Here is a 26,701-nt window from a genome sequence, read left to right as displayed (position 1 = left end):
AGAGTAATGTCTAAGGAGTATTTGTGCCAACTTTGGTGCTTGTATCACCATTTGCACGATTGTTTCAGATCTGCTGCACTATGTCTTTTCCTATTAGTATATTTTATAAATCATTTATGGTTCTTCTGCAAGGGATCAGGTATCATTATTTCTTCTATGCCATAGTTGACTTTTGCCATTATCATGATACTCATTAAAAAAAATGACATGATTCTATACAGGCCCCATTCTACAATTATCCACCAGTGTGAAACTACTATCTTCTATTTGGATGGGGAGCTTTGCAGCAACAGTGAAGAAAGCCAGAAGAGGAAGATATTTTTTGCATTAAATATCTTATCTGTTTATGATGATTCACTATATGATAAAACTTGAAGAAAAATGTTTGAGTTTTGACATTTTGCAACAGTGTGTAAGTTATTATTATTCTTATTCTTCATTCAGTCATTCATTTTCTGCCGCTTATCCGTGTCCAGACCACGCAGTACTGTGTATCCCACACTTCCCAGTCCTCAACCTAACTCTTCCTGGGGGATCTGGAGGCCTTCCTAAAGTAGCTGGGCCTGGGAGATATAGTCCCTCCAGCATGTCCTGGGTCTTCCTCAGGGCCTCTTCCCATATTTGGATGTGCCTGGAAGACCTTCCTAAGGAGACGCCCAGGAGGCATCCTCACCAGGTCCGTGAACCACCTCAGGTGGCTGCTTTTGATGCAAAGAAGCAGTGTCTGTATTTCGAGTCCCTCTCCAAGTCAAGCTTCTCACCCTTGTTCAGGAGTGTAAACCAGATAGGGCAGTCGTGTCCAAAGTATTCCAGAAAGGCCTTTCTGGAATACTTTGGACACCACTGCCATAGAGGAATCTCATTTCCGTCACTTTTACATGTGACCTTATTCTTTCTATCATTACCCAAAGTTCCTGACCATTAGGTGAGGATAGGAGCCTAAATCGACTGGTAAATTGAGAGTCTTGCCTTCTGGCTCAGCTGCTTCTTCACCATGATGGTCCAGTTACAGTGTGTGTAAAAAACATCAGACGCTACCCCAATCCGTCTATCAAACCCAGTCAAAAACAAGACCCCAAGATACTTAAACTCCTCCACCTGGTTGTTTAAAAATGGTTATTATTATTGTTATTGTGGTTAAAAAGCATCGTGTGTAAACTACAAAAAGCATGCAAAGACAAAACTATTGGAACACAGTGCGTTTGGCAAAAAGTAATTATTCAGATTCTCGTTTTATTTTGGAAGTGCTGACCAGAAGTCGTCTCGTTAAATTTCGTCAAGTCTGACGTTATCGCTGCGCGTGCGTGTCTGCCCTGTGCACATAGTTTCAGCCTTCGGGATTGATGGAGAGGTATCGGCCAGTCTGATCAGTGCGCTCTGAGGGATTTTTACTAGAATTGTGCATCAAAAACATAAAAAGAGAGAAAAAAAAAAAAGACGGAAAGGAGGAACGTTTATGTTTGAAATCTGACATCGAACAGAAAGATCTGTGGTCACAGGATGAACAAAGCGGGAGATAACAGCGGCAAAAACGCGCTCCGGAGCCAAAAACAGCCCAGAGCGCACCAGGTTGTCCAGAAGAAGAAGAAAGAAGCGACGTCGAAAGATGCCCAAAGTGTGTCTTCCAAGGAGTCCGACTCTGGGAAAGAGGTGAAACCGGTGAAACGACCGGGGAAAGTCTCAGCAGGGGTCCCCGCGGAGTGCCCGAGGAGCCCCGGCGCGCACAGGAAACTGTCCGACGCCAGCAACGCGTCAGAAGACCTGAGCAAAGACTCCGGCTGCCTGTCCGGGAAACTGTCCTCCTCAGACAGCAGCTCAGAAATATCTGACTGTCCCTCGGAGACCAACAAGAACGAGTGTTTGAGCAGCGACGCCGAGTTAAGCTGGACAGACGGGAGAGTTTACGCGAGGCCGATCGACGAAGCAGCAGGAAAACCGTGTGTCCGAGCGCATCCCGGCGCCGCCGCAGCGCGTCTGGACTTCTTCAGTTCAGGAGATTTTGCGGATTTCATGATGGGAGAGACCACTGAATACCTTGTCCGGGAGCTGGAAGATTTGAGATCAGAGAATGAGTATCTGAAAGTAGGTTTAATTTTTCATTTGTCAAATATTCGCGTGATCGCTGGCTTGGTCACATTAGTGTGTTGGTTATTATTTGTGACATATTGTTTACGTTAAACAGCCTCCAGGATAAGAGTCACTGCTGGTGTTTATTAAAATATCTTTTTTTTTTATGATGTTCTCACCATTAGTACATTTTTAAAGATTAATTGGAAAAGAAAGATTATGGACAAACTAGAAACAAAATATAAACCACAAATGAGCACATTTTGGAGACTAAGGTTTCGCACCTCTCTCTTTTTTAACAATGAGGTAATAGATATTAAGCTCTAAGGCAATCTGTCATTTGACCCCAATGACCTTGATCTTCACCCAAATGATTGACCTCTGGTTGACCTTGGCAAGGTAAGTCTGGAATACACTAAAGTGTCTACACCATATTTGGTCCAAATCAGATTTTAAGGGCAGTTTGGGGGACAACCTTCATGGACTTACCAAGTTTGGTACAGATAAGCAAAAAGGGAGGAGTAGGCTGACAAACAGACTTCAGACAGGACCCTGGCTCCACTGACCTTTCCTGGACAATTCCAGAACCTACCTCTATATGTGCGTCAACTCTGGTGGAAATCATAGTGAAAAAGTTCAATTTTAACCTGTAACCCCAATGACTTTGACCTTGCTGATTGACCTTTGGCAAATTTGTCCTTTCCTGGTCATTTCCCGAACCCACCTCCATGTGTGGGTCATGTCTGCTGGATAGCAGAGTGAAAAACACATTTCAACCTTTAGCCCTTTGATCCTAGTGATTGGCTTCTGCTAAACTTGATCTCACCTATGCAGTTCCAGAGCCCATGTGTGCAAAGTCTGGTGCAAAATGGTGTGAAAAATCACAAATCATGACCTTGAGCTTGCTGAAACTAACCCTTTAACAATTCTGGGGTAGACGATGATACACATATCAAGTTTGGTGGAAATTATCCAGCGGACCTCGTCATGTTGTGGATTGTACAGTAGTGTTCAGAATAATAGTAGTGCTATGTGACTAAAAAGATTAATCTAGGTTTTGAGTATATTTCTTATTGTTACATGGGAAACAAGGTACCAGTAGATTCAGTAGATTCTCACAAATCCAACAAGACCAAGCATTCATGATATGCACACTCTTAAGGCTATGAAATTGGGCTATTAGTAAAAAAAAAGTAGAAAAGGGGGTGCTCACAATAATAGTAGTGTGGCATTCAGTCAGTGAGTTCATCAATTTTGTGGAACAAACAGGTGTGAATCAGGTGTCCCCTATTTAAGGATGAAGCCAGCACCTGTTGAACATGCTTTTCTCTTTGAAAGCCTGAGGAAAATGGGACGTTCAAGACATTGTTCAGAAGAACAGCGTAGTTTGATTAAAAAGTTGATTGGAGAGGGGAAAACTTATACGCAGGTGCAAAAAATTATAGGCTTTTCATCTACAATGATCTCCAATGCTTTAAAATGGACAAAAAAACCAGAGATGTGTGGAAGAAAACGGAAAACAACCATCAAAATGGATAGAAGAATAACCAGAATGGCAAAGGCTCACCCATTGATCAGCTCCAGGATGATCAAAGACAGTCTGGAGTTACCTGTAAGTGCTGTGACAGTTAGAAGATGCCTGTGTGAAGCTAATTTATTTGCAAGAATCCCCTGCAAAGTCCCTCTGTTAAATAAAAGACATGTACAGAAGAGGTTACAATTTGCCAAAGAACACATCAACTGGCCTAAAGAGAAATAGAGGAATATTTTGTGGACTGATAAGAGTAAAATTGTTCTTTTTGGGTCCAAGGGCCACAGACAGTTTGTGAGATGACCCCCAAACTCTGAATTCAAGCCACAGTTCACAGTGAAGACAGTGAACCATGGTGGTGCAAGCATCATGATATGGGCATGTTTCTCCTACTATGGTGTTGGCCTATATATCGCATACCAGGTATCATGGATCAGTTTGGATATGTCAAAATACTTGAAGAGGTCATGTTGCCTTATGCTGAAGAGGACATGCCATTGAAATGGGTGTTTCAACTAGACAATGACCCCAAGCACACTAGTAAATGAGCAAAATCTTGGTTCCAAACCAACAAAATTAATGCCTCGCAGATGTGAAGAAATCATGAAAAACTGTGGTTATACAACAAATACTAGTTTAGTGATTCACAGGATTGCTAAAAAAGCAGTTTGAACATAATAGTTTTGAGTTTTTAGCATCAACAGCAGATGTTACTATTATTGTGAACACCCCCTTTTCTACTTTTTTTTTTTTTACTAATAGCCCAATTTCATAGCCTTAAGAGTGTGCGTATCATGAATGCTTGGTCTTGTTGGATTTGTGAGAATCTACTGAATCTACTGGTACCTTGTTTCCCATGTAACATTAAGAAATATACTCAAAACCTGGATTCATCTTTTTAGTCACATAGCACTACTATTATTCTGAATACTACTGTATGCATTTTCCTTTAGGGGAGTTGAATATCTGTTACACAGTTTGATTTGATGTTTTGTCAGGGATCTATGTTAGGAAAGTACATCCAGATAAATTAGCTGTTTTAAGACAATAAAAAAAGACACTGGGTTTTTCTAAGTCTTATCAGATACTGAAGGTTCCAGTACTGATATTGTACTGTCATGAAAAGCAGTATCATGCCATCCATACTTATAAATCCCTTTGATGTCAATATGTACAGTAAATAAATACAGATGATCATCTGTATTTATTTACTGATGGCACTCAGAAAGTACAATCAGTTTGTTTATTATCAAGAATTCCTTTGATGTTTGTGATGTCATAAGGCAGGTTCTTGCTCACACAACATTATAGGAAAGTAAAGGTTTTGATGCAAAGTCTTGTCACTAGAACAGTTTATAAATTGTTCCTTAACCCAAAGAACATCTTCCAGTGAAATTTCCTAGATATCAGCCATTTACGTTTTGAGATATCATGTCTACAATCAAACCAACAGCAGTGATCACATGACCTGCACTCTCCTCTGTTGGTTGGTCGAGGTTTACTATATATAGACACACACTTTTTTGTGACTACAGGATGAACTGGAGGAGCTGCGCTGTGAGATGCTGGAAATGCGTGACGTGTTTCAGGAGGAGGAGGCGTACCAGCTGCAGGAGCTGCGGTCACAGCTGGAACAGGCCAATAAGACGTGCCGCATCTTGCAGTACCGCCTCCACAAGGCCGAGCGCCGCAGCATCAGGGTGGCCCAGACTGGACAGGTGGACGGGGAACTGGTCAGGACCCTGGAACATGATATCAAGGTTGGATCTCGTTCTCTCTGTGGACATGTGGTCATGTTAGAACTCAATCAGAACCATCAAACAGTTAAAACTGCAACTTTAAAACTGACTTTTGACTCATTCACTCCAGTGCCAGTTAGGAACTTTAAAATGAGCTGTTGTTTCTCAGCACACTGAACACTGATTTCATTGTTCATATACATTCAAACACTGGAACGGGTTGATGACGCTTTGAGTCATGATGTTGCAAAGTACTTCATGCTGTTGGTCTGCACCACAAAAATGTTATTAGTTCTAAAGGTCTTCATCATGCATCCTGTTTATATTTTTGTCATACCACGGTGTAATTATGTGGTGAGCTTTCCTTTGTGAGTTCAAGAAGATGAAAGTGCAGCAATCTTTCACAAAACCATGGCAAGACCGTCACTCTGTTGTAAATTGAGAAAGTGGTGGCAGCCGTGCTCCCTTTCTTTGAACCGCGGTGAGACGGTGTTGGATTCCTCACGGCCTTGCTTACGCTCACATATGGTGAATTCCTGTCACGAGCATTTCCTCGTTAGACTCTCCATATGAGCTGAGCCAACTGCTGCAGGAACCCTGCTGCACTCACAATGACAATCAAATTACACACATTTTCTTAAAGGGCCGTGTCTTAAAACAGGTACTGATGTTTGCAGCTGAAACACTCCAAAGAGACTGAGGTGAAACATTTTCAAAACAAATTAATAAAAAAAAAATAAAAAAAAAAAATGAGAGAAAGCAAATATTTCACATCTTTAAACCGGGTTGTCATTTGTCTCATTATTAGGTACATGGTGCATTGGAAGTCAGCCACATGGGGTGTGCAGCCAGTACACTCTGAGTGTTGGTTCCAAGCCTGGATAAATGAGTAGCATTGTGTCAGGAAGAGCATCCGATGTAAAACAAGTCAAAAACAAAGATGCAGAGTGCAGTGGGTCTAGTGGTAGTGATGGTCTAGTGGTTAAGCATTGGGCTTGAGACCAGAGGATCCTCAGTTCAAATCCCAGCCTGACCGGAAAATCACTAAGGGCTCTTGGGCAAGATCCTTAATCCCCTAGTTGCTCCCGGTGTGTAGTGAGCGCCTTGTATGGCAGCACCCTGACATCGGAGTGAATGTGAGGCATTACTGTAAAGCGCTTTGAACATCTGATGCAGATGGAGAAGTCCATTTACCAATAGAATCTCCATTCCAGAACGATCAAATTTGCACGGTAAATGGAAGTAAATTTGGATGATAAATGAAACACAACACAAATGGGAAAAATAATCCATGTCACGTGACGTACAAAGCACCAATCAAATGACAAGGATCCACTCAGCCGTTATATAAATTTTAATGGTAGACTTTGTCATCATCAGCCTGAATTTAAACAAAAGGTCCTCTAGAAAACATAAGAGCAGCTCACGGTGCTTTTAAACTCTCATCCAGTCTGTGAGACCTCCACCATGGGAGCAAATTTCACTGTCTGCTCTAAATCCACTACACTCCTATTTATGTGAAAAATGTTTGAGAACTACAGGCTGAACACAGAGAGAATGACTGTCTTTAGCTAAAACAAAGCAACGAATCAGATACATTAAAAACTTATTTTCTGATTGTTTGATGATGGTTGTGTTCTAAATCACAAATAAACACAACCACACCACAACACAAGAACCTGCTGTGCCAACATGTTTAAGCATGGTTACCCAATGTGGGGCTCATAGGCCATATTTGGCCTGCACCTTCATTGTTTTGGCTCACCATAGCATTTGACAAGCTCTGTGAAAATTAATACATTTTTGTTAAGCAGATTAAAGAGTAAATGTGTTTGTCTATTTGTGGCCCTGTGACAGACTGGCATCCTGTCCAGGGTGTATCCCGCCTCACGCCCTATGACTGTTTGGATAGGCTCCAGCCTCCCCCGCTGGAGTAAGCGGTTGAAGTGGTTAATTGGAGTAAGCGGTTGAAGATGAGTGAGTGAGTGAGATTAAAGAGTTGTGAATTTTACATTACACCCATTTTGGCATCCCTTCACTGGCTTCCTGTCCCAGTGAGATCAGATTTTAAGGTTCTGCTACTAGTCTATAAAATTGTTCATGGACTGGCATCTCCCTACCGAGCTGACCTAATTAAACCTTATGTACCGGCCCGGGCTTTACGTTCTCAGGGTACAGGACTACTTTGTGTCCCTAGGGTGAATAAGAAGTCTGCAGGTCATAGAGCTTTCTCTTATCGTGCCCCTGTTCTGTGGAATGATCTCCCTGCTTCAATAAAACAGTCAGATTCTGTGGAGACTTTCAAGTCCAGACTTAAGACGCACTTATTTTCCCCTATGGCTAACATGCTAGCATAGTATAGTTCTACGCTTTTTACTCTTTTAATTAATTTTATTAGGAAACGGAGCATGCCATGACCTCAACTTTACCTAAATTCTGGGTCTTTTAGTGAAGCTTATGGCTAGTGGCGATCACCTTAGTATTTCCTGTTTTGCTTGTTATTTAATGCTGACAAATTATACTGTATTTCTAGTCTTTCTGATGCCTGATTCTATTTTTTCTCTCTGTTTAAGGTGCAGCTCCATCCAGAGATGGGTGTGGTATTTGTGCTGGAGACCCTCCTGTCCTGTGCACCAACAGCATTTCCTGTATATTTGTTTTGTGAATTGTTCTGTAATTTATGTCTGTAGCATGGCCCAAGCAGAGGGTCACCCCTTTGAGTCTGGTCTGCTTGAGGTTTCTTCCTCAGAGGGAGTTTTTCCTTACCACTGCTACTCTGGGGGTTAGTAAGGTTAGACCTTACTCTTGAGAAGCGCCTTGAGGCAACTCTGTTGTGATTTGGCACTATATAAATGAAATAAATTGAAATTGGATTTTTTTTTATTTTAGAATATACATTTTCTATTATTCCATTAAGTTATAATATGATTGTATGTATGCAGTTCACGTCACCATTTTTTAACAATAACATTTAGCAATTTTTAATTTACCAGTCGATTTACACTCCTGCCCTCACCTGTGGTCATGAGTTTTGGGTAATGACGCTTGATTATCCAGGAGGGATTCAGACCTGCTGCTTCTTCACATCAAAAGTGTTCAGATAAGGTAACTCGAGCATTTGGTGAGGATGCCCCCTGGTTGTCTCCGAGGGAGGTCTCCAACAAATGTTCAACGACAAGGATGCCCCGGGGAAGACACAGGACAAGATAGAAGGATTATATTCCCCATGTGGCTTGGGAACACATCAGGATACTTCATGAAAAGTTAGAGGACTTGGCTGAGGATAGGGAAGTGTGGGATGAGCGGCTTGTTCTGGTTCTGTTTAAAAACACAAAGTGACAATGATGCAGCATTAAATGGTCATAAAACAATGTAAGAGAGACATGCAATTTATGGTGTGGAACATAATTATTATGCTTTTTTTAAAGTGGTACAATTCACTTTTTTTCCTGAAATACACATTTCTCAGCTCCATAGATAAATAATTTGTGACTCTGAGATAAAAAAAATGTGATAGTATGTTGCAATGGTTAATGTCACATCAACTTATCTTTTCAACTTCAGTCATCTTAGAATTTTAAAGCAGCCTCAACCTCAAATTTATAAATTTAAAACAAAGAGGACAAACTTACACAGACAATACCACCCACCCAGAAAATATCAGTTTTCATATGCAGCTGTCAGAATTTCCATTGAAGCGGTTTGAACTCTGAGGTAAGGGCAGTTGTTGTAGTTAATCAAATAGGCAGCAGAAAGCGGTTAGTGCACTTGCGACCCAAACAGAAGGTCCCCGGGTCATGGCCTGTGCCGGATTGTAAATGTGGAGTAACATGTGGAGTTACGTCAGGAAGGGCATCCAACATGAAGCTTGTGCCAACCAAATGAACATGCACATCCGTGCTGGATCCGTTGTGGATGACCCCGAGCAAAACAGGAGTGGCCAAAGGAAATCATGTACTCAAGATAGTGACATGGCTAATAATAGCAATGCTTAGCAATGTAAGAAGAAAAGAAAAAAGAAGTCCTATAAAAGCTCTGGGTGGAGACAGAGAGGCAGCATGACAGGGAACTCAACCCAGGTCTACATACTGGTCGCCTAGTTCCAATGCCACTGAACGACTTGCTCTGCAATGGAAGCAAAGCAGAACACGTATTTCCATCACACCACCAGCAGTTCTGGGGTGGGGAATCTATGCAAAGAACAAATACAGTCTAGAATCCACATCCAGATCTTGTTTTTTCTTGACACGATCGCTTATTTCACTATGTTTGGCGGCATTAATCCAATGCTAATAACTTTCTGTTGGGTTTGTTTACAGGTTGCAAAGAATGTTTCCCTCCGCTTGTACAATGAACTGGAAGCAGTGCAGAAGAAAAATTCCCAATTGGACTGGGAAAACGAAAGACTGCGTGAGAAGACACAGGAACTCGAAGTGGCCAAGCAGGTGTTGCAGACGGAAGTGGAGAAAAGCAGAGAGGTACTGTCTTAAAGCAGGTTTAAAAAAAAAAAAAAAAAAAAAATCATTGTATCGCAAGACTTCACAGTGCTGTAAGGATTCACCATCAGGAATCCCCCCCCCCCTTATTCCTGCTGCACCCATCCTACCAGTTGTCCTCCTCATCCCTCCATCACTCTGATGTCTGATGACAGATGACTGACACAGATCAATGATACGAGCGGAGGGTACGGCTGGCAGCTGCCTGGTGTCTGGGCGGGGCCAAACAGCGTGGTATGCTGAAGTCTGAACTCTAGGCACAGCTGACACTCTGAGAGGACGGAGAAAAGGGTGCAAACGAGTGTGGGGTGAGGGATGACGGAAATAGACTTGCTTGCTTTCTCCATTTCTGCCCCTGTTAAAGTGGGCTAAATCTGGATCAGGCTGTATTTTGGCATTCACTCAGTTGGGTGTTTGAGTGCTGACCCAAAGTGGACCCCATGTAGATTATTTTATTTTTTAAATGTTACCTAATTCTTACATTGATCCAACTGTGCATCCAGTTTTGATTGCTGGGGGCCCTTCTTGCAGAGTTGGTGCCACCTGTGATAATGACTGAGCGCTGCAGCGACACGTGTTCGCTTTAATCCAGGATTCTGTTCTTTGGCTTGAGCTCAGTCTGGTCCACTCATCTCAGGCAGTTGCTAGTCGCTTTGATCTGAAGAGGACAATCCACTTAGATTATCTAATCTGCTATCAGAGTGCACGGCACAGGCTGGGGAGGGGGTGCAAAATTGAAGACTTTACGACTGCAGAATGTGCACGGTAATATTAAAGTGTCATGCAGCAGGCACGAATCAGTGGTTGCTTCATAAATCAGTGTTGGATTTGTCCAGTCGTGGTTCTCGTGACAAGCCTTAAAGACCGTGCTCATTCACGTTGCACACTTCCAGAAAAGGGCAGAGTGGTCAGAGGAATCTGAGATGAATATCTGAGTTTAATATCATAAATATGCAGCAACAGTTCTTATAGTAATTACGATGATGAACCAAAATTTTCATGAATAGCTCTAGCTGGCTAATCAGAGAAATTTAGCAGTGGGCAGCAGTGTTTGCTGGTTCAACTCCCAGACAGGGAGGATATCTCTGGGTAGGAAGAAGGAATATTTTAGACTTAAGTCTCGAGCAGATTACAGGTGTGAATGTGTGAGATTCTGTAAATTAATTTTTAGGTGGTGCAAAAGCATTTTGAGCATTCTGAAACAGTGAATCATTTTCCGAGGCACTTGTTTCATTTGGTATTTTGAGTAGTGTGAATCAGTGAATTATTTTATGAAGCAATTGTTTGTTTCAGTTTTTCCACATGGTTTCAAACAGTGAATCATTTTCTGATGCACTTGTTTCATTTGGTACTTTGAGTTGTGTGAAACAGTGAATAATTGTCTTACCAGTTGTTTCATTCTGTGTTTCAGGTAGTTTTAAACTGTATCATTTTCTGAAGCAACTTGTTGGGAAAGTGTAGGACACGGACCCACAACAGGGGGCGCAAATGAACGGACAATGGAGGAAGTCAAATAACAACACTTTACTGTTGTGAATAAGCACAACAAACACAGCAGATTACAATAATAGTCAATGAAGTCAATTCACAAAAATGTGTCGTGTGGGCAGGCTCGAAGATAAGAGACGTCTGTCCAAAGCAGAACCGGAACCACACGATTTCCTCCGCCACCGAACCCCGGGAATACTGGAGCCGCCAAGTCCCGAACTCCCAGGTGGCCACTGCCTCCGCTTGTCAGATCTGGTACTGCTGGCGAGGAACAAAAACAGTTAGATGTGGGTGCGTCTGCACCCAGCAACACGTATGGTGGAAAACCACCTCCACCTCTCGTCGGAAAAAAAGGAAACAAAATATCTGCTATCCAACACACAAAGTAACAGGTATTCCTGTCAGGAAGACAACAAAGTCGGCTGAGTACGTTACCTCCTCGGTAGAGCGATATCTCGGCAGAGAAGTGGAGATGACGTCTTGCAGATATACCGCTGCGGATCAGATGATTGGTAACAGCTGTCGTAGGTGACAGCTGTCACCCCGGCTGCTCCTGTGAGATGGCAGCGCCCTCTGGTGCCTGGAGCCCGCACTCCAGGCAGGGTGCCCTCTGGTGGTGGTGGGCCAGCAGTACCTCCTCTTCAGCGGCCCACACAACACAACTGTTTAGTGCTTGGAGTAGTTTGAAACTGAATCATTTTCAGATGCAGCTGTTTCATTTGGTGGTTTAAGTAGTTTGAAGCAGTGAATAATTTTCTTAAGCAATTGTTTCATTTTGTGTTTCAAGTAGTTTTAAACTGAATCATTTTTCTGAAGCAATTGTTTTATTTTTTGTTTTGAGTAGTTTGAAACAGTGAATCATTTTCAGATGCAGCTGTTTGAGCAGTTTGAAGCAGTGAATAATTTTCTTAAGCAGTTGTTTCATTCTGTGTTTCAAGTAGTTTTAAACTCATTTTCTGAAGCAACTGTTTAATTTAGTGCTTGGAGTAGTTTGAAACTGAATCATTTTCAGATGCAGCTGTTTCATTTGGTGGTTTGAGTAGTTTGAAGCAGTGAATAATTTTCTTAAGCAATTGTTTCATTTTGTGTTTCAAGTAGTTTTAAACTGTATCATTTTCTGAAGCAACTGTTTAGTGCTTGGAGTAGTTTGAAACTGAATCATTTTCAGATGCAGCTGTTTCATTTGGTGGTTTAAGTAGTTTGAAGCAGTGAATCATTTTCTGAAGCAATTGTTTAATTTAGTGCTTGGAATAGTTTGAAACTGAATCATTTTCAGATGCAGCTGTTTCATTTGGTGGTTTGAGCAGTTTGAAGCAGTGAATAATTTTCTTAAGCAATTGTTTCATTTTGTGTTTCAAGTAGTTTTAAACTGTATCATTTTCTGAAGCAACTGTTTAGTGCTTGGAGTAGTTTGAAACTGAATCATTTTCAGATGCAGCTGTTTCATTTGGTGGTTTAAGTAGTTTGAAGCAGTGAATCATTTTCTGAAGCAATTGTTTAATTTAGTGCTTGGAATAGTTTGAAACTGAATCCTTTTCTGAAGCAATTGTTTCATTTGTTGTTTTGAGTAATTTGAAACAGTGAATAATATTCTCAAGCATTTATTTCATTTACTGATTTGACTACTTTAATGAAGCAATTGGTTCATTTGGTTCAAGTTTACTAAAACAGTCTTGAGGTGTTTTAACTCAGAGTCCTGCCACACTCATCCCACTGCCACAATGGAAACGAAATGAACCAGTCAGCATGTGCTAGTTGTGTATCAGCATTAATTCAAGGCACTTAACAAAAATATTGTATTAAACATTTAGTAATTACAGCCATTTTTTTAGACAGTGCCTCCATTTGCAGAGGCCAAAAGTAACTGGACAAACTATATCTAAAGATTATTGTTGATAGAAATCATAATTTTTACAGCCAGGTTTCTTCAGACAAGTCAGGAGATGGATACATGAACATTTCTAAGTCACTGAATATGTCTTAGACTTTATCTACATCAGTTATGAAGAAATACAGACAGTATGGTGCTGTATTTTAAATCTGTTTGGCGGAGGCCGTTCTAACAAACTGAGTAACATGAATTAAATAAATAATAAACATATCAAATTATTTACCATGAAATCAAATGAATTTCAACTTGCAACTCTTCGTGATTCCCACTTGGGATGATGCGTATTAGTAACACTGTGACATCCTGCCTCGTGGTTCTACACAATGCATCCAGACACAAACTTACATTCCTCTCATGCTCAGACTTACAAACAAAGTCGCTCATGTAGAACAGAGGTGAGGAAGAAGCCTGGATAGTTTAAGTTTCACCTCAAGTCACTGAAACTCATTAAATATCTTCTAAAAGTGACACTAGCTTATGATAAACAATCAATTTTTGGGAAGATAATCAGCCACATGTTTCTCAAACTTGCTTTTTTTTTGCTGTTATTTTCATTTCTCAGAGCTCCTTGAAGAGAAAAACAATCAGGCCAACAGTGAGTAAGGCTGAGAAGAGGCTCTCTCAACAGATTGAGGTTTGACATTCTCATAATTCACGTGTGATTTCAGACTGGTGGCAGATTGTGCAATAAGGTTTAATTGATTCATTGTCTTTGCTTGCCAAAGGATGACAGCGCTGATCTCAAGTGCCAGCTCCACTTTGCCAAAGAGGAATTAGCTCTCATGTGCAAGAAGCTCACCAAGCTGGTGTCAGAGAGCAAGGCCATGCGCGAGGAACTGCCCAAATACCACTCAGCCTACGGAGACATCAATGCCACCCAATCATCTGAAGGAAAGCAAAACTCCGCCCATGCACGAGAGGCAGAAATCAAAGTTCACCTGAAACTCGTCGAAGAGGAGGCCACGCTGCTGAGCCGGCGCATCGTGGAGCTGGAGGTAGAGAACCGTGGACTGAGAACGGAAATGAGTGACCTTAGGGAGAAAATAGGAGGAGGAGACGAAGAAGAGGAGAGTCTGGAAGTGTTGGAGAAAAAGCTGTTGCTTACCAATTCAGTGAAGGACGGAGAGGGAAGCGAACAAAGTGTGGAAAGAGGATGCACGCAGTATGAGCACGCTGAGGTCGAGGAAAGTAAAGGTGATGTCCAGACACCTTTGATTTGCAGCCAATCACAAACTGAAGGGATGATTACATCCTGCAACAGTACTCAAGAAGGTCTTTTAGGCGGCGAGTGGGATCCTTCAGATGGTCAGGGGAATGATGAGAACAAAAACCTGATTGGAAGTGCCAGTGGACTCACTCAAAAAGACTATAAAACTTTACTAGCTCTCAGAGACCATTCCTGCATTTTGAGTTCAGCCATTCAGCTCCTCACATCACCACCTAGAAACGGCCATTGTTCATCTCCATTGTGTACGTTTGACTCCTTAATAGAGGTGGATCCAAAGTGCGACGTGCAGCAGATGCTCCTTCCGGGACCTTTGAACGAAGCTTTGGAGCTCCTACAGACCATGTTGTTGGCTTTCACTGGGAGGCTGGAAACACTTCTAATGGGAGAAGATTTCCAAAGAGCCTCCCTGCAGAAGGACGGGCACGTTTGGGATTCCTGCAAAAGTTCTGCAGAGTCTGACAGGGATGCTCGTAATATCAAAGAGTCATCAGGTTTGCAGGAATGTGCTGAAGAGTTCCACGTCACAGACACTAATAAAGGAGCAAAATCAAAACCACCAAGGTCGTCGTCATCTCAGTGGGACCTTATGCATCGCTGGGGAGACCAAAAGGTGCGACTCTCTCTGCAGATTCTCTGGATTTTACATCAGCAGTGTCAAATTAAAGGAGAGGGACAAGATGGAAAAGAGGTCAAAATTAAAGATTTTAAACATTTCTATTTTTGTTTTCATTTTTTATAGTTGAGAACTTTCAGATTTTGCATATTTTTGTGATATGGTAAATATATTAATTTTTTTTATCGTCTGATTCAGGGTAGAGACCAAATTAAGACTGCGCTGCAGCAGCTGTTGCAGGATCTTGGTGCAGAGCTCCAGAATGAGCAAACTGAGGCAAAGGATACACGGGGAAGAGCGGCTGAGGTAAGGGTGGGGTTTGTTCTTCAGACACACAGTACTACTGATGATCTGTCTCTTTGGCCACAAGTCCTGATAGTCAGATCTACAGGCTTCATGGAATGATTCATGCCAGAGTATTTAGGGTAATCCCTTGTAGGGACCCAGGCCAAAAAAACAAAACAAAAAAAAAACCAAAAACCCAGTGTGTTCAAATGTACTGCATGAAAACAAGAACACTTTGTTCAAAGAACCCATTACTGCTGATGCATTGTTAAAAAAAGATATATGTGCTACATTTTGGAAATCAGCCAACAGACTTGAGAGGGACAGACAGACAGAAAGACAGACAGGCATACAGAGAGACAGACTGAGAGACAGACAGACAGACAGACATACAGACAGAGAGACAGGCAGACATACCAGACAGGCATACAGACAGACATACAGACAGAGAGACTGACAGACAGACTGACAGAGAGACAGACCGACATACAGACAGGCAGAGACAGAATGACAGACAGAGAGACAGACTGACAGGCAGAGAGACAGACAGACAGGCAGAGACAGAATGACAGACAGAGAGACAGACTGACAGGCAGAGAGACAGACAGACGGGCAGAGACAGAATGACAGACAGACAGACTGACAGGCAGAGAGACAGACAGACATACAAGCAGACAGAGAGACTGACAGACTGACTGAGAGACAGACTGACAGGCAGAGAGTCAGACAGACATACAGACAGGCAGAGACAGAACGACAGACAGAGAGACTGACAGAGAGACAGACTGACAGGCAGAGAGACAGACAGACAGACAGACAGACAAGCAGACAGAGAGACTGACAGACTGACTGAGAGACAGACTGACAGGCAGAGAGTCAGACAGACATACAGACAGGCAGAGACAGAATGACAGACAGAGAGACTGACAGAGAGACAGACTGACAGGCAGAGAGACAGACAGACAGACATACAAGCAGACAGAGAGACTGACAGACTGACTGAGAGACAGACTGACAGGCAGAGAGTCAGACAGACATACAGACAGGCAGAGACAGAATGACAGACAGAGAGACTGACAGAGAGACAGACTGACAGGCAGAGAGACAGACAGACAGACATACAAGCAGACAGAGAGACTGACAGACAGAAAGACAGAGAGACAGACTGACTGACATATAGACAGACCGACAGAGAGACATACAAACTGACAGGCAGAGAGACTGACTGACAGAGAAACAGACTGACAGGCAGAGAAACAGACTGACAGGCAGAGAGACAGACTGACAGGCAGAGAGACAGACAGACATACAGACAGGCAGAGACAGAATGACAGACAGAGAGACAGACAGACATACAAGCAGACAGAGAGACTGACAGACTGACTGAGAGACAGACTGACAGGCAGAGAGTCAGACAGACATACAGACAGACAGGCAGAGACAGAATGACAGACAGAGAGAGTGACAGAGACAGACTGACAGGCAGAGAGACAGACAGACAGACAGACATACAAGCAGACAGAGAGACTGACAGACAGAAAGACAGAGAGACAGACTGACTGACATATAGACAGACCGACAGAGAGACATACAAACTGACAGGCAGAGAGACTGACTGACAGAGAAACAGACTGACAGGCAGAGAAACAGACTGACAGGCAGAGAGACAGACTGACAGGCAAAGAGACAGACAGACATACAGACAAGCAGAGACAGAATGACAGGCAGAGAGACAGACAGACATACAGAGAGACTGACTGACATACAGACAGACATACAGAGACAGACAGACAGAGAGACTGACATATATACAGACTGACAGAGAGACTGACAGACATACAGAGACAGACAGAGACTGCGAGACAGGCAGACAGACAGATTGACTGACAGACTGACATACAGACAGAGAGACAGACAGACCACTGGCTAAAGTGTAATCTGTTTCTCAGGAGAACATTTTGTTTGTTTTTAGATGTTCATGAACCATTATTTCTTAATAAATAAGTGATATTTTTCCTATTTGTCAGTGTGCAGTCAGTGCCGTCTTTGACAGTGAAGGAAGCTCTGCAGAGGACAGGTCAGTGTCTCTCACAGCTGTGCACGTTTTGTCCATTGCACTGTTGCTGCCTAAAATCACATGCCACCTGCTTTTATCACAGAATGCACAGCTCCAAGCAAAAGAACTAGGAGACCTTCTCCACATGAGATGAAGAACTGGCGTTATCTGAGCCAGGAGGCCGCCCTGCTGGACCGAGATGACCCTGTTAAGATGTGGGACCATCCAATCATGCCTGTTAGCTTTCCTGATCTTGACTTTGAGCAGATTTTCACGAAGAGGAGCCACACTGCCCCGGAGAAGACTGCCTGCCGCATCTACTACAGCCCCCCGTCCGCCCGCAGAGTCCAGCTGGCTCAGCTAACGCAAAGCCTGGTCACAGAGAGAGAATCTGCCAATACTCTGTCTCCTTGGTGCATGCCGCCGACCTCTTTTTCTCCACTCTGTCTGGGCTCAACGTCTAATTTGAGCGATGATGTTAAGGAGATGACAGCCGGGTGGAGGAGCACGGTTCATGGTAGTCCACAGGAGAGCAGAGGTGTGTCACGTGAGCGCTGGGTGGACGTGGCCTGCTCGGGGACTCAGACCCACACCCGGCCCCAGATGGTGAGTGTGGGTCTGCAGACCGACGCAGCGCAGGGGCCCTTCAGTGTGAGAACCAGCCCCTCTCGGGTCCTGACCTCCTCATTGGTGTCTGCTCGTGCTCACCACATCTCCACCTCACTGGACGGTGTCACCGGGAGGATGGAGAGGCTGAGATCCACCACCGCCTCCCCGAAACTGTACCGAAGGCACTCTGCAGGCAGCACGTCGGCTATTCCCCAGTCCCACACTTTTAGTTCTTCATCATCTCTTGCTGCTTCCAGAGAGCGAGCGTTGTGGAATCTGCCTCATCAGAGTCACACGGGCATGGCATGGACCCGCCAAACACATCACCGAGCAAGCGGAGGGTCACTTCAGAGTGCCGTGAGCAGCGAGCGTTCAGGACGGATCACCAAGGCCTCCGGCAAATCTGCAGCAGCCAACCGTTACGGGCTGGTCACAGAGTTCCTGCGCAGGGTGAGCGGCCGCGCTGACAAACCGGCATCTGGCTCAGGTCAGAAAACAAAGGGTGGGATGAAAAACCTGGAGCGTGTGCCGACTCGGCATCCTGCCATCCAGATGCACAGGAATGACAGTGTGACCAGGATCGTCAACCAGAGGTTTATGAAGCAGAGAGACGAGGCCAGCCGGGCCCAGAAAGGAAGCGGTTTGACCCAAAGCGTGAGACACAGCCTGAGTGCGGTCACGGCAGACGTGAGTGGACTCACACTCACACACCTTCCTCATTTCAGCTTTAGGACACCTGATGATGATGATGATGATGATGATGTTTGAATCCAGCGGTTTCTTTATGTTGTGTCTCTTAATGCTGTGAGATAGTTTTGAAATTCACTAGTTATCTGTGTCATTAAATTTCATCTTATTGTGTGCTTCTGTATTTTGAGTCCATTTTTTTTTTTCTATTTGCTCAGGTATATTTCTTTGTTAGTCACCTACCAAGAAATATACTGATCACGTCCCGACAGTTGGATTTTCTCTGTGTGACTGAGATGTGGCTGAGTGTTGGTGAGTCCAGTGCTTTCGCTGAACTTTTACCTCGCGATTGCTGCTATTTTACTTCCCCGCGGACGTCGGGCCAAGGAGGAGGAGAAGCCACTGTCTGTAAGAGTCATTGTTAATGAAATCAGCTCTTGCTTTCATCCTCCTTCACCAGCTTTGAACTGAGTTTATTAGAGCTGGGTCGCTCTCACACACTGTTATGTGCTGTGATCGATCAGCCTCCTAAATACAATAAGGACTTTGTAGATTAATTTTGGCTGAAATTACGCCACCCGCGTCCTTATTGTTGGTGATTTAATATTCATGTGTGTGAGCCTGATAAGCCAATGGCAAAGGACTTTTTAAACCTCATTGACTCTTTTAATCTTGTGTAGTTTGTGTCTGCACCCACACAAGAATGCGGACACACACTTGATCTTATTTTATCATGTGGTTTGTGGTTAACTTACAGACTTGTGACACAGTGATTTCTGATCCCGTGGCCTGTATTATATGAGGCCGCTCTGTCCTGTAAGTCAGTTAAACCTGCTGCTCTGCGCCGTCACATCATTAACTCCTTCGCTGCTGTTATGTTCTCAGCCTCTTTTAATTCCTGAGGTCATTTTTTTAAACCTTTAATTAACCAGGTTAGTCCCATTCATATCAAAATCTCTTTTACAAGGGAGACCTGGGCAGTTATCCGGTTTCCAGTTCACCTAACCCACATGTCTTTGGATGTGGGAGGAAGCCAGAGCACCCGGAGAGAACATGCAAACTCCACACAGAAAGGCCACAGATGGGAATCAATCCCATGACCTTCTTGCTGTGAGGCATCAGTGCTAACCACTAATCCACCTTACTGCCCACACCACCTGCCAGACTGTTTAAGATGCTATGGCTCTGTTAAAAATCAGGCAGCCTAAAACTAAATCTGAGCCCTGGTTCAATGAACGCAAGTGGAAAAAGAACAAACTGCAGGTGTCTTTTTTTAGATGCTAAGGGGCTGCTGGTGTCAAACAACTGTAAAACAAAACATTTATCTGATATTATCTTGAAAATTGTCACAAGCCTCATGTTTTGTTCAAGACTATCAATGTCCCGCAGACTGTCTGCATGGACAGCTCCCCTGCTGTCTGTGAATATTTTCTTCACTTTTTTATTGACAAGTTCTCTTTTATTAGGGCTCTTATCTCACCTTCTGCTTATGACCCTTCAGTCTATGTCCCTCTGTCCCCCTGACCCTCTAACCCCTCACTCTCTGTCCCCCTCTCACGCTTTTAGATTTAATTGCTGCATTTGACACACTGGACAATGAAATCCTGATCTCTTGCTTGGATCAGTGTGTGGGCATCAGGGGCATAGCACTGGAATGGTTCAGGTCGTACTCGGCAGACTGAACTTTCTGTGTCAGCCTTGGCTACTCTGTGTCCTCCTCTGCTCCTCTCTCATGTGGGGTACCATAAGGCTCAGTTCTAGGCCCTCTTCTCTTCTCTCTCTATATGCTCCCACTTGGTTCCATACATAGGAAGCATGGTATTCCTTTCAACTGTTATGCACATGACTGTTAAATACATGTGCTTCTTAAAAAGAATGAAATGATGCACACTCTGTCTTGCCAACTCCTCAGTAAGAAAAGTAGCTATTGGCTGTCTGGAAAAAATGGAAAAAATTTGGAGTGATATTTACTTGAAAAAACCTAGGCACGTTTTTCCACTCAGAAATTCCAAGTAAATTTTACAAGGAGAATTCTTAAGTAAATTTTACTTGCATACATTAGTTTATCTAAAAGAATAACTCAAGTAACATTTACTAGCAATTATTAATTGAATATTTTCATTGAATTTTACTGTCTTTATTCATGAAAAGTAAAACGTTTCAGCTGTTCCTGTTGTGTGTGGGCCGCCAGAAGAGGAGGTACTGCTGGCCCACCACCAGTGGGCGCTCTGCCTGAAGTGCGGGCTTCAGGCACGAGAGGGCGCTGCCGCCATGGACGAAGCCGGGGGTGACAGCTGTCGCTCATTACCTCTTGACAGCTAGCTGTCACCCATCTACTCAACATCATCTCTCCACCTCGTTGCCGAGATATCATACTTCATTGGAGGTAATATCCTCAGCCTTTTGTAAATCTGTTTATTGTGAGTGTTTGCAGGAGAACCAGTCGTTTTTGAGGAGGCTGTGCAAGACGGCGCTCCTTTTCAGCTGAGTGTGAGGTGGAGGTGGCATTCCCACCGTTATTGTTACTGGGTGTACACACACCCACACTTGACTGTCTTTGTTCTTCGCCAGCAGTACCAGATCCGACAGTCGGGGACGGTGATCACCTGGGAATTCGGGACTTGGCGGCTCCAGTATTCACCAGGTTCTGGGGCGGCGGAAATCGTGTGGTTCCGGCTCTTCTCAGGACAGCCGTCTTCTATCCTCGAGCCTGCCCACACGTCACCTTTGTGTATTGACTGTTGTGATATTCTGAGATTGTCTGTATGTTCGTTGTGCACATTCACAACATTAAATTGTTATATTTTGGCTCATCTATTGACCGTTCATTTGCGCCCCCTGTTGTGGGTCTGTGTCACTACACTTTCCCAACAGTTCCCCTTGTTTTCACTCAAGGTTGCATGTTGATTTGGAACAAATTCTACACTGGATGCCCTTCCTCTCGCACCTCCACATTACATGAAATGTAGCAGGGGTGGGGTTTGAACCGGGAACCATCTGCACTGAAACCAAGTACACTAACCGCTTGTCCACCAGCCCTGCAATGAGCTTTAAGTCCCTTTTGCTGCCCTTGTTTTCCCTTGGAGTCGCCACAGCAGATCTTGGATCATTAGATCATTGGATCATCATCCCTAAAGTGTGATGTTTTACATGTGATGCTTCTGTACCTCTTCCCTGATGTGCTTGATGGGAAGGGTCAGAGGTGATGTTACAAGCTTTCCTGGAAATCCTGGTGTTATAGTGTGAGGCTATGGTTGGTAGACTACAGCCAGTGGTGGGCACAGATAACCACAAAATTAACTTTGATAACAGATAATCAGATAACTGAAAAGTTATCTTTGATAAAGATAAACCGATAAACCACCCAAAAATGTATCGGAAGTTACAGATAACTGATAACTGATAAATTCCAGTATTGTCTCTGGTACATTTGCAACTACTAATAAACTGAATTTGAGTTTTAACACCACGATTGCTTCTGGTAGTATCAAAAGCGACAACAGACCCAAACTATGAGCCCACACTTCTGTCTTTGAACATGGAGAGAATGTGTGCTCATTTTATTATATTGTGCGCTCATTTTTTTTATATTGTGCACACGTTTTATTATATTGTGCGCACATTTTATGATGTTGTGCGCACGTTTTATTATATTGTGCGCACATTTTATTATATTGTAAAACGTGCACTCAATATTGTCTTGACACATAAATGTTGGCTATTCGTCCTATCGACGTTTCAAATCCCGCAAAACCTTGGAGAGGTCGTCGCGCTGAGAGATCTCAATTGAGAACTGCATTGAGACGCTCTGATCACGCTGCACTTTAACCTCTGCACACGGACAACACCATTAACATCGCAACATAAAACTATTTTTATATTGTGCCTAAAACTCTCATGAATATATTCTCTGGGTTGATAGACGTTGTTATTGCATTTGTTTTATGTAAACATGCGAGAATCACAGGCTGTCTCTTCGTTATTTTCAGTGGGAGCTGCTGTGGCCTACGCTCGCTTCCTGATCATGTCGTTCTGGAGGAAAGTGAAGTTTGCTCTTTAATGTCTTGATTATTGTTCTGTTTGTCCTCTTTGTTCGAGACTAATATATATAATATGTCTGAAATTCGGTTTGCGTTTATTAAATTCCACGCAGATTAAATGTAACAGACACAGATTATTTGTTATAATTGTTTTAGCAAGTTTTCAGGGTATCATGCAGCAGTCTCTTATTAACGTGATGAAAAGCATAAAAAAATTACATTTTTGTAGTATAATATTCATTTACAACTGTCATCATGTTGATTCTGTATATGTTGTTTGACTGCAGGGACTCTCTGGCACGCAAGGGGTTATAGGATACGTCAATAGGGCGAATGAACACTACTGGCCAGTAGATGGCAGTAGAGACCTTGAAAACTTGCCAAAAGAAAATTCCAGATAATCCGTGTCTGCTACATTTAAGATGTGTGGAATTTAATAAACGCAGACACAATAACAATGTCGATAAACCCAGAGAATATATTTACAAGAGTTTTAGGCACTAGAGTTTAATGCTGTTGTCCGTAGAGCCTGATCAGAGTGTTTCAAACGCATTTCTCATGTCGTGAACGTACTGAGATTATCCTATCCTACCCATAATGCACTGCTGGGCACAGCATATATCCACACTAAACCTTAAAATGAGCGCATTACTTTAAAACTAAAACATATATCTGATATTTTCACTTTATAAAACTTCAGACATGACATTAATTTAAATAATTTGTTCAAAATTAGTTTGGTTAAAAGTTGAATCATAAGTTAAAAATGTATGCCTCTGGATGACTTGGGTGATATTGGCTGTGTTTTAGTATGGTTTTGTGGGACCAGTTCTTTTTCTGCAGAGGATAGAGCGGTTTCTTCTTATAGCAGCTTTTCTCTGTTTTGTAGAGGGTAGAACTACACATCAGCTACAAAACATTTACCAGGTAGGTGCTCAACTGATTTACGTTTTATAAATATTTGTAGCTGTTCAACTTTATTTACCATGTTATCGGTCTAAAAATGATCGGACAAAAAATTATCGCAAGATAATTAGTCCAATAATGGTTTTTAAAGTTATCTAAAAAGATAATCTGATAATGAAACCATTATCTTCTATAATTATCGGTTATTGGAACTGTGCCCACCAATGACTACAGCTAATGATTTTAGAGGCCCTGTGTACCACCCTGTCAAGCTGTTGTTTGTCCTGGCTGGTAGAACTACCATACCATACCAGGATAGAGAAGGTGAGTAGAGAAGATGAGTACACTTTCGATATTAGCACGATACAAGTGGGTTGTGCCTGCTTGAATGACACCAAATTTCCTCAGCTGACAGAGGAAGTGATGGGCTTTGGAAATAATGACACTGGTGTTCAGATTCCATGATAGAGACTGATGAATGGTGGTGCCTAAGAAATGGAAGGAGGGGACCCACTCCACTACTTGGCCATTAATGGAGATGGGAACGTGCTGACTTGTTTTTTTTCCTATAGTCAACTATGAGTTCTTTGGTTTTGGTTGCATTAAGGATTAGGTTATTGTTTTCACACCACTGCCCTAGCTGTATGACCTCACTCTGAAAGGTGTGTGTGTGTGTGTGTGTATATATATATATATATATATAATATATATATATATATATATATATATATATATATTATATATATATATATATATATATATATATATATATATATATATATATATATATAATGAAGAAATAGAATCAATTATCATATTTTAGAAGCTGTAACAAGTCAAAATTGAGCATTTTTCCATGATAAATGAATCTTAAAATAAATGATCTCCAAAATTGTTTATTTAGATTTATTTTTTTACTGACAAATTATTTGTTTGTTTCTTAATTGATTAATTGTTTAATCATTTTAGCAATAAAGCAAAAGTTCAGTAATTCAAGATAATTATGGAAGTAACTCTACAGGTAAATATCATTTCATTATATTACATTATTATGCTGTTGACTAGAGGCCTGCTACTCTTGACTATTTCCATTGTGCTTTTTAAATTATGTATGAGAAAGTAGAAATAAATATCATCCATCCATTTTCCATACCTGCTTACTCCAATTAAGGGTGGAAATAAATATCTATATCATTAACTCAAAAAAAGCACACAAAATAAGGATATGTTTAAGTGCCCACTTTATTTAATATCACACAACTAAATACTTTTACAGCCACTCAAGGATGGATAAAAGAACATTTTTGTAATTAAATATTTTTAGATTTAAGTTAAATTAATGACCAGTAAAATAAAAGTGGATGACACATTATTGTTTTGTTTTTCTTTTTTAATTAATGATATAGAGATTTGGACCATCTTTTTTCATTTTAAATTTCAAATTATTAATATGCAGTGTACTTGAAAATATGGAGTCTACTCAGTAATAATCCACTAACTCTATTTTGCTTGAATAAAATCATTGTTGATGCCTATTTTTTCTTTTTGGTCCAACTATACTTAATTCAATGGTGTCAGGTTCTATAGTGCATGCAGCTGTATGCTTAATACAACTGATTGTATCTCAATTATTGATTGATTTTTAAAATTATCTACAGCTGCCAAACTATAATTTTTACACATAACCTTACAAACACACAAACAAAACCCAAACTATTATTTACTGTGTTTCTGATATTTACACTTCTCAAAACCCTGTGCTGTCCCTCTGACCAGGATGGAAACGATTGCAGTTCCAGCAGCACCCTGACGTTCTGCTTTGCTCGTCCATCTCGCACAAATCAGCGACAGTTGTCCCCTCATAACAAAGTCCACCGACATAGTTCATCACCACCAGTGAGCATTGCTGCAGACTCCAGCTGTGAGTGAAGATGCGACAAAAACAGCTGAGCCCAGTCGGAACCCTGAGGAACACAATTTATAATGCAAATCTTAAAGTGTTACAGTCTGGAAAGTATTCACAGCGCTTCACTCCTTCCACTTTTTATGTTACAGCCTTATTCCAAAAGGGTCTGAGGTCAAGAGCGCTCTGGAGCAGGTTTTCATCCAGGATGTCTTTGTACATTGCTGCATTCCTCTGTTCCTGTACTGAAAAAGATATCCACAGCATGATGCTGCCACCTCCATGCCTCACTGTAGGGATGGTGCCTGGTTTCCTCCAAATATGATGCGTGACATAAAGAGTTCAATCTTTGTTTCATCAGACCAGAGAATTTTATTTCTCCTGGTCTGAGAGTATTTCAGGTGACTTTGCCGAACCCCAGGAGGGCTGCCATGTACCTTTTACAACCTCAATTCCAATGAAGTTGGGACGTTGTGTAAAATTTAAATAAAAACAGAATACAATGATTTGCAAATCCTCTTCAACCTATATTCAATTGAATACACCACAAAGACAAGATATTTAATGTTCAAACTGATAAACCTTATTGTTTTTGTGCAAATATTTGCTCATTTTGAAATGGATGCCTGCAACACGTTTCAAAAAAGCTGGGACAGTGGTATGTTTACCACTGTGTTACATCACCTTTCCTTCTAACAACACTCAATAATGTAGATGTAGCGACGAACTGTGTTAACTGACAATGGTTTTCTGAAGTGTTCCTGAGCCCACGCGGTAAGATCCTTTACACAATGATGTTGGTTTTTAATGCAGTGCCGCCTGAGGGATCGAAGTCACGGGCATTCAATGTTAGTTTTTGACCTTGCCGCTTACGTGTAGAAAGTTCTCCAGATTCTCTGAATCTTCTGATTATATTATGGACTGTAGAAGATGGAATCCCTAAATTCCTTGCAACTGAACATTGAGAAACATTGTTCTTAAACTTTTGGGCTATTTTTTTCATGCAGTTGTTCACAAAGTGGTGATCCTCACCCCATCTTTGCTTGTGAACGGCTGAGCCTTTTAGGGATGCTCCTTTTATACCCAATCATGACACTTATAATTAGTGTCCTCAGTTCCCAAATGGTTATTGAGTGTTGTTAGAAGGAAAGGTGATGTAACA

At 42.1% G+C, this 26,701-nt stretch overlaps 1 protein-coding gene across 1 annotated transcript; it reads left to right on the top strand.

The window, feature by feature from the left end:
* The first annotated feature begins 1,471 nt into the window (after nucleotides 1-1,471).
* si:ch211-197l9.2 lies at nucleotides 1,472-25,715 on the top strand. Its single transcript, XM_034171524.1, has 10 exons — nucleotides 1,472-2,082; nucleotides 5,134-5,358; nucleotides 9,657-9,815; nucleotides 13,775-13,846; nucleotides 13,938-15,128; nucleotides 15,252-15,359; nucleotides 17,366-17,429; nucleotides 17,498-17,897; nucleotides 17,928-18,690; nucleotides 25,413-25,715. Exons 1-10 carry the CDS (start codon nucleotides 1,501-1,503, stop codon nucleotides 25,563-25,565), a joined length of 3,717 nt encoding a protein of 1,238 aa, XP_034027415.1. The 5' UTR covers nucleotides 1,472-1,500; the 3' UTR covers nucleotides 25,566-25,715.
* The last annotated feature ends 986 nt before the right edge of the window (nucleotides 25,716-26,701 follow it).

This window comes from Thalassophryne amazonica, chromosome 6, assembly GCF_902500255.1.
Source record: "Thalassophryne amazonica chromosome 6, fThaAma1.1, whole genome shotgun sequence".
NCBI lineage: Eukaryota > Metazoa > Chordata > Actinopteri > Batrachoidiformes > Batrachoididae > Thalassophryne > Thalassophryne amazonica.
Note: the sequence above shows the minus strand (reverse complement) of the source record. Positions and strands in the feature narration are given on the sequence as shown.

Excerpts from the sequence above, each read along its gene's own strand:
- si:ch211-197l9.2 (XM_034171524.1), top strand. The coding sequence starts at position 1,501 with ATGAACAAAGCGGGAGATAACAGCGGCAAAAACGCGCTCCGGAGCCAA. Across the intron at positions 15,360-17,365 it reads CACGGGGAAGAGCGGCTGAG|TGTGCAGTCAGTGCCGTCTT; the intron begins GTAAGGGTGGGG and ends CCTATTTGTCAG. Across the intron at positions 17,898-17,927 it reads GAGATGACAGCCGGGTGGAG|CAGAGGTGTGTCACGTGAGC; the intron begins GAGCACGGTTCA and ends TCCACAGGAGAG.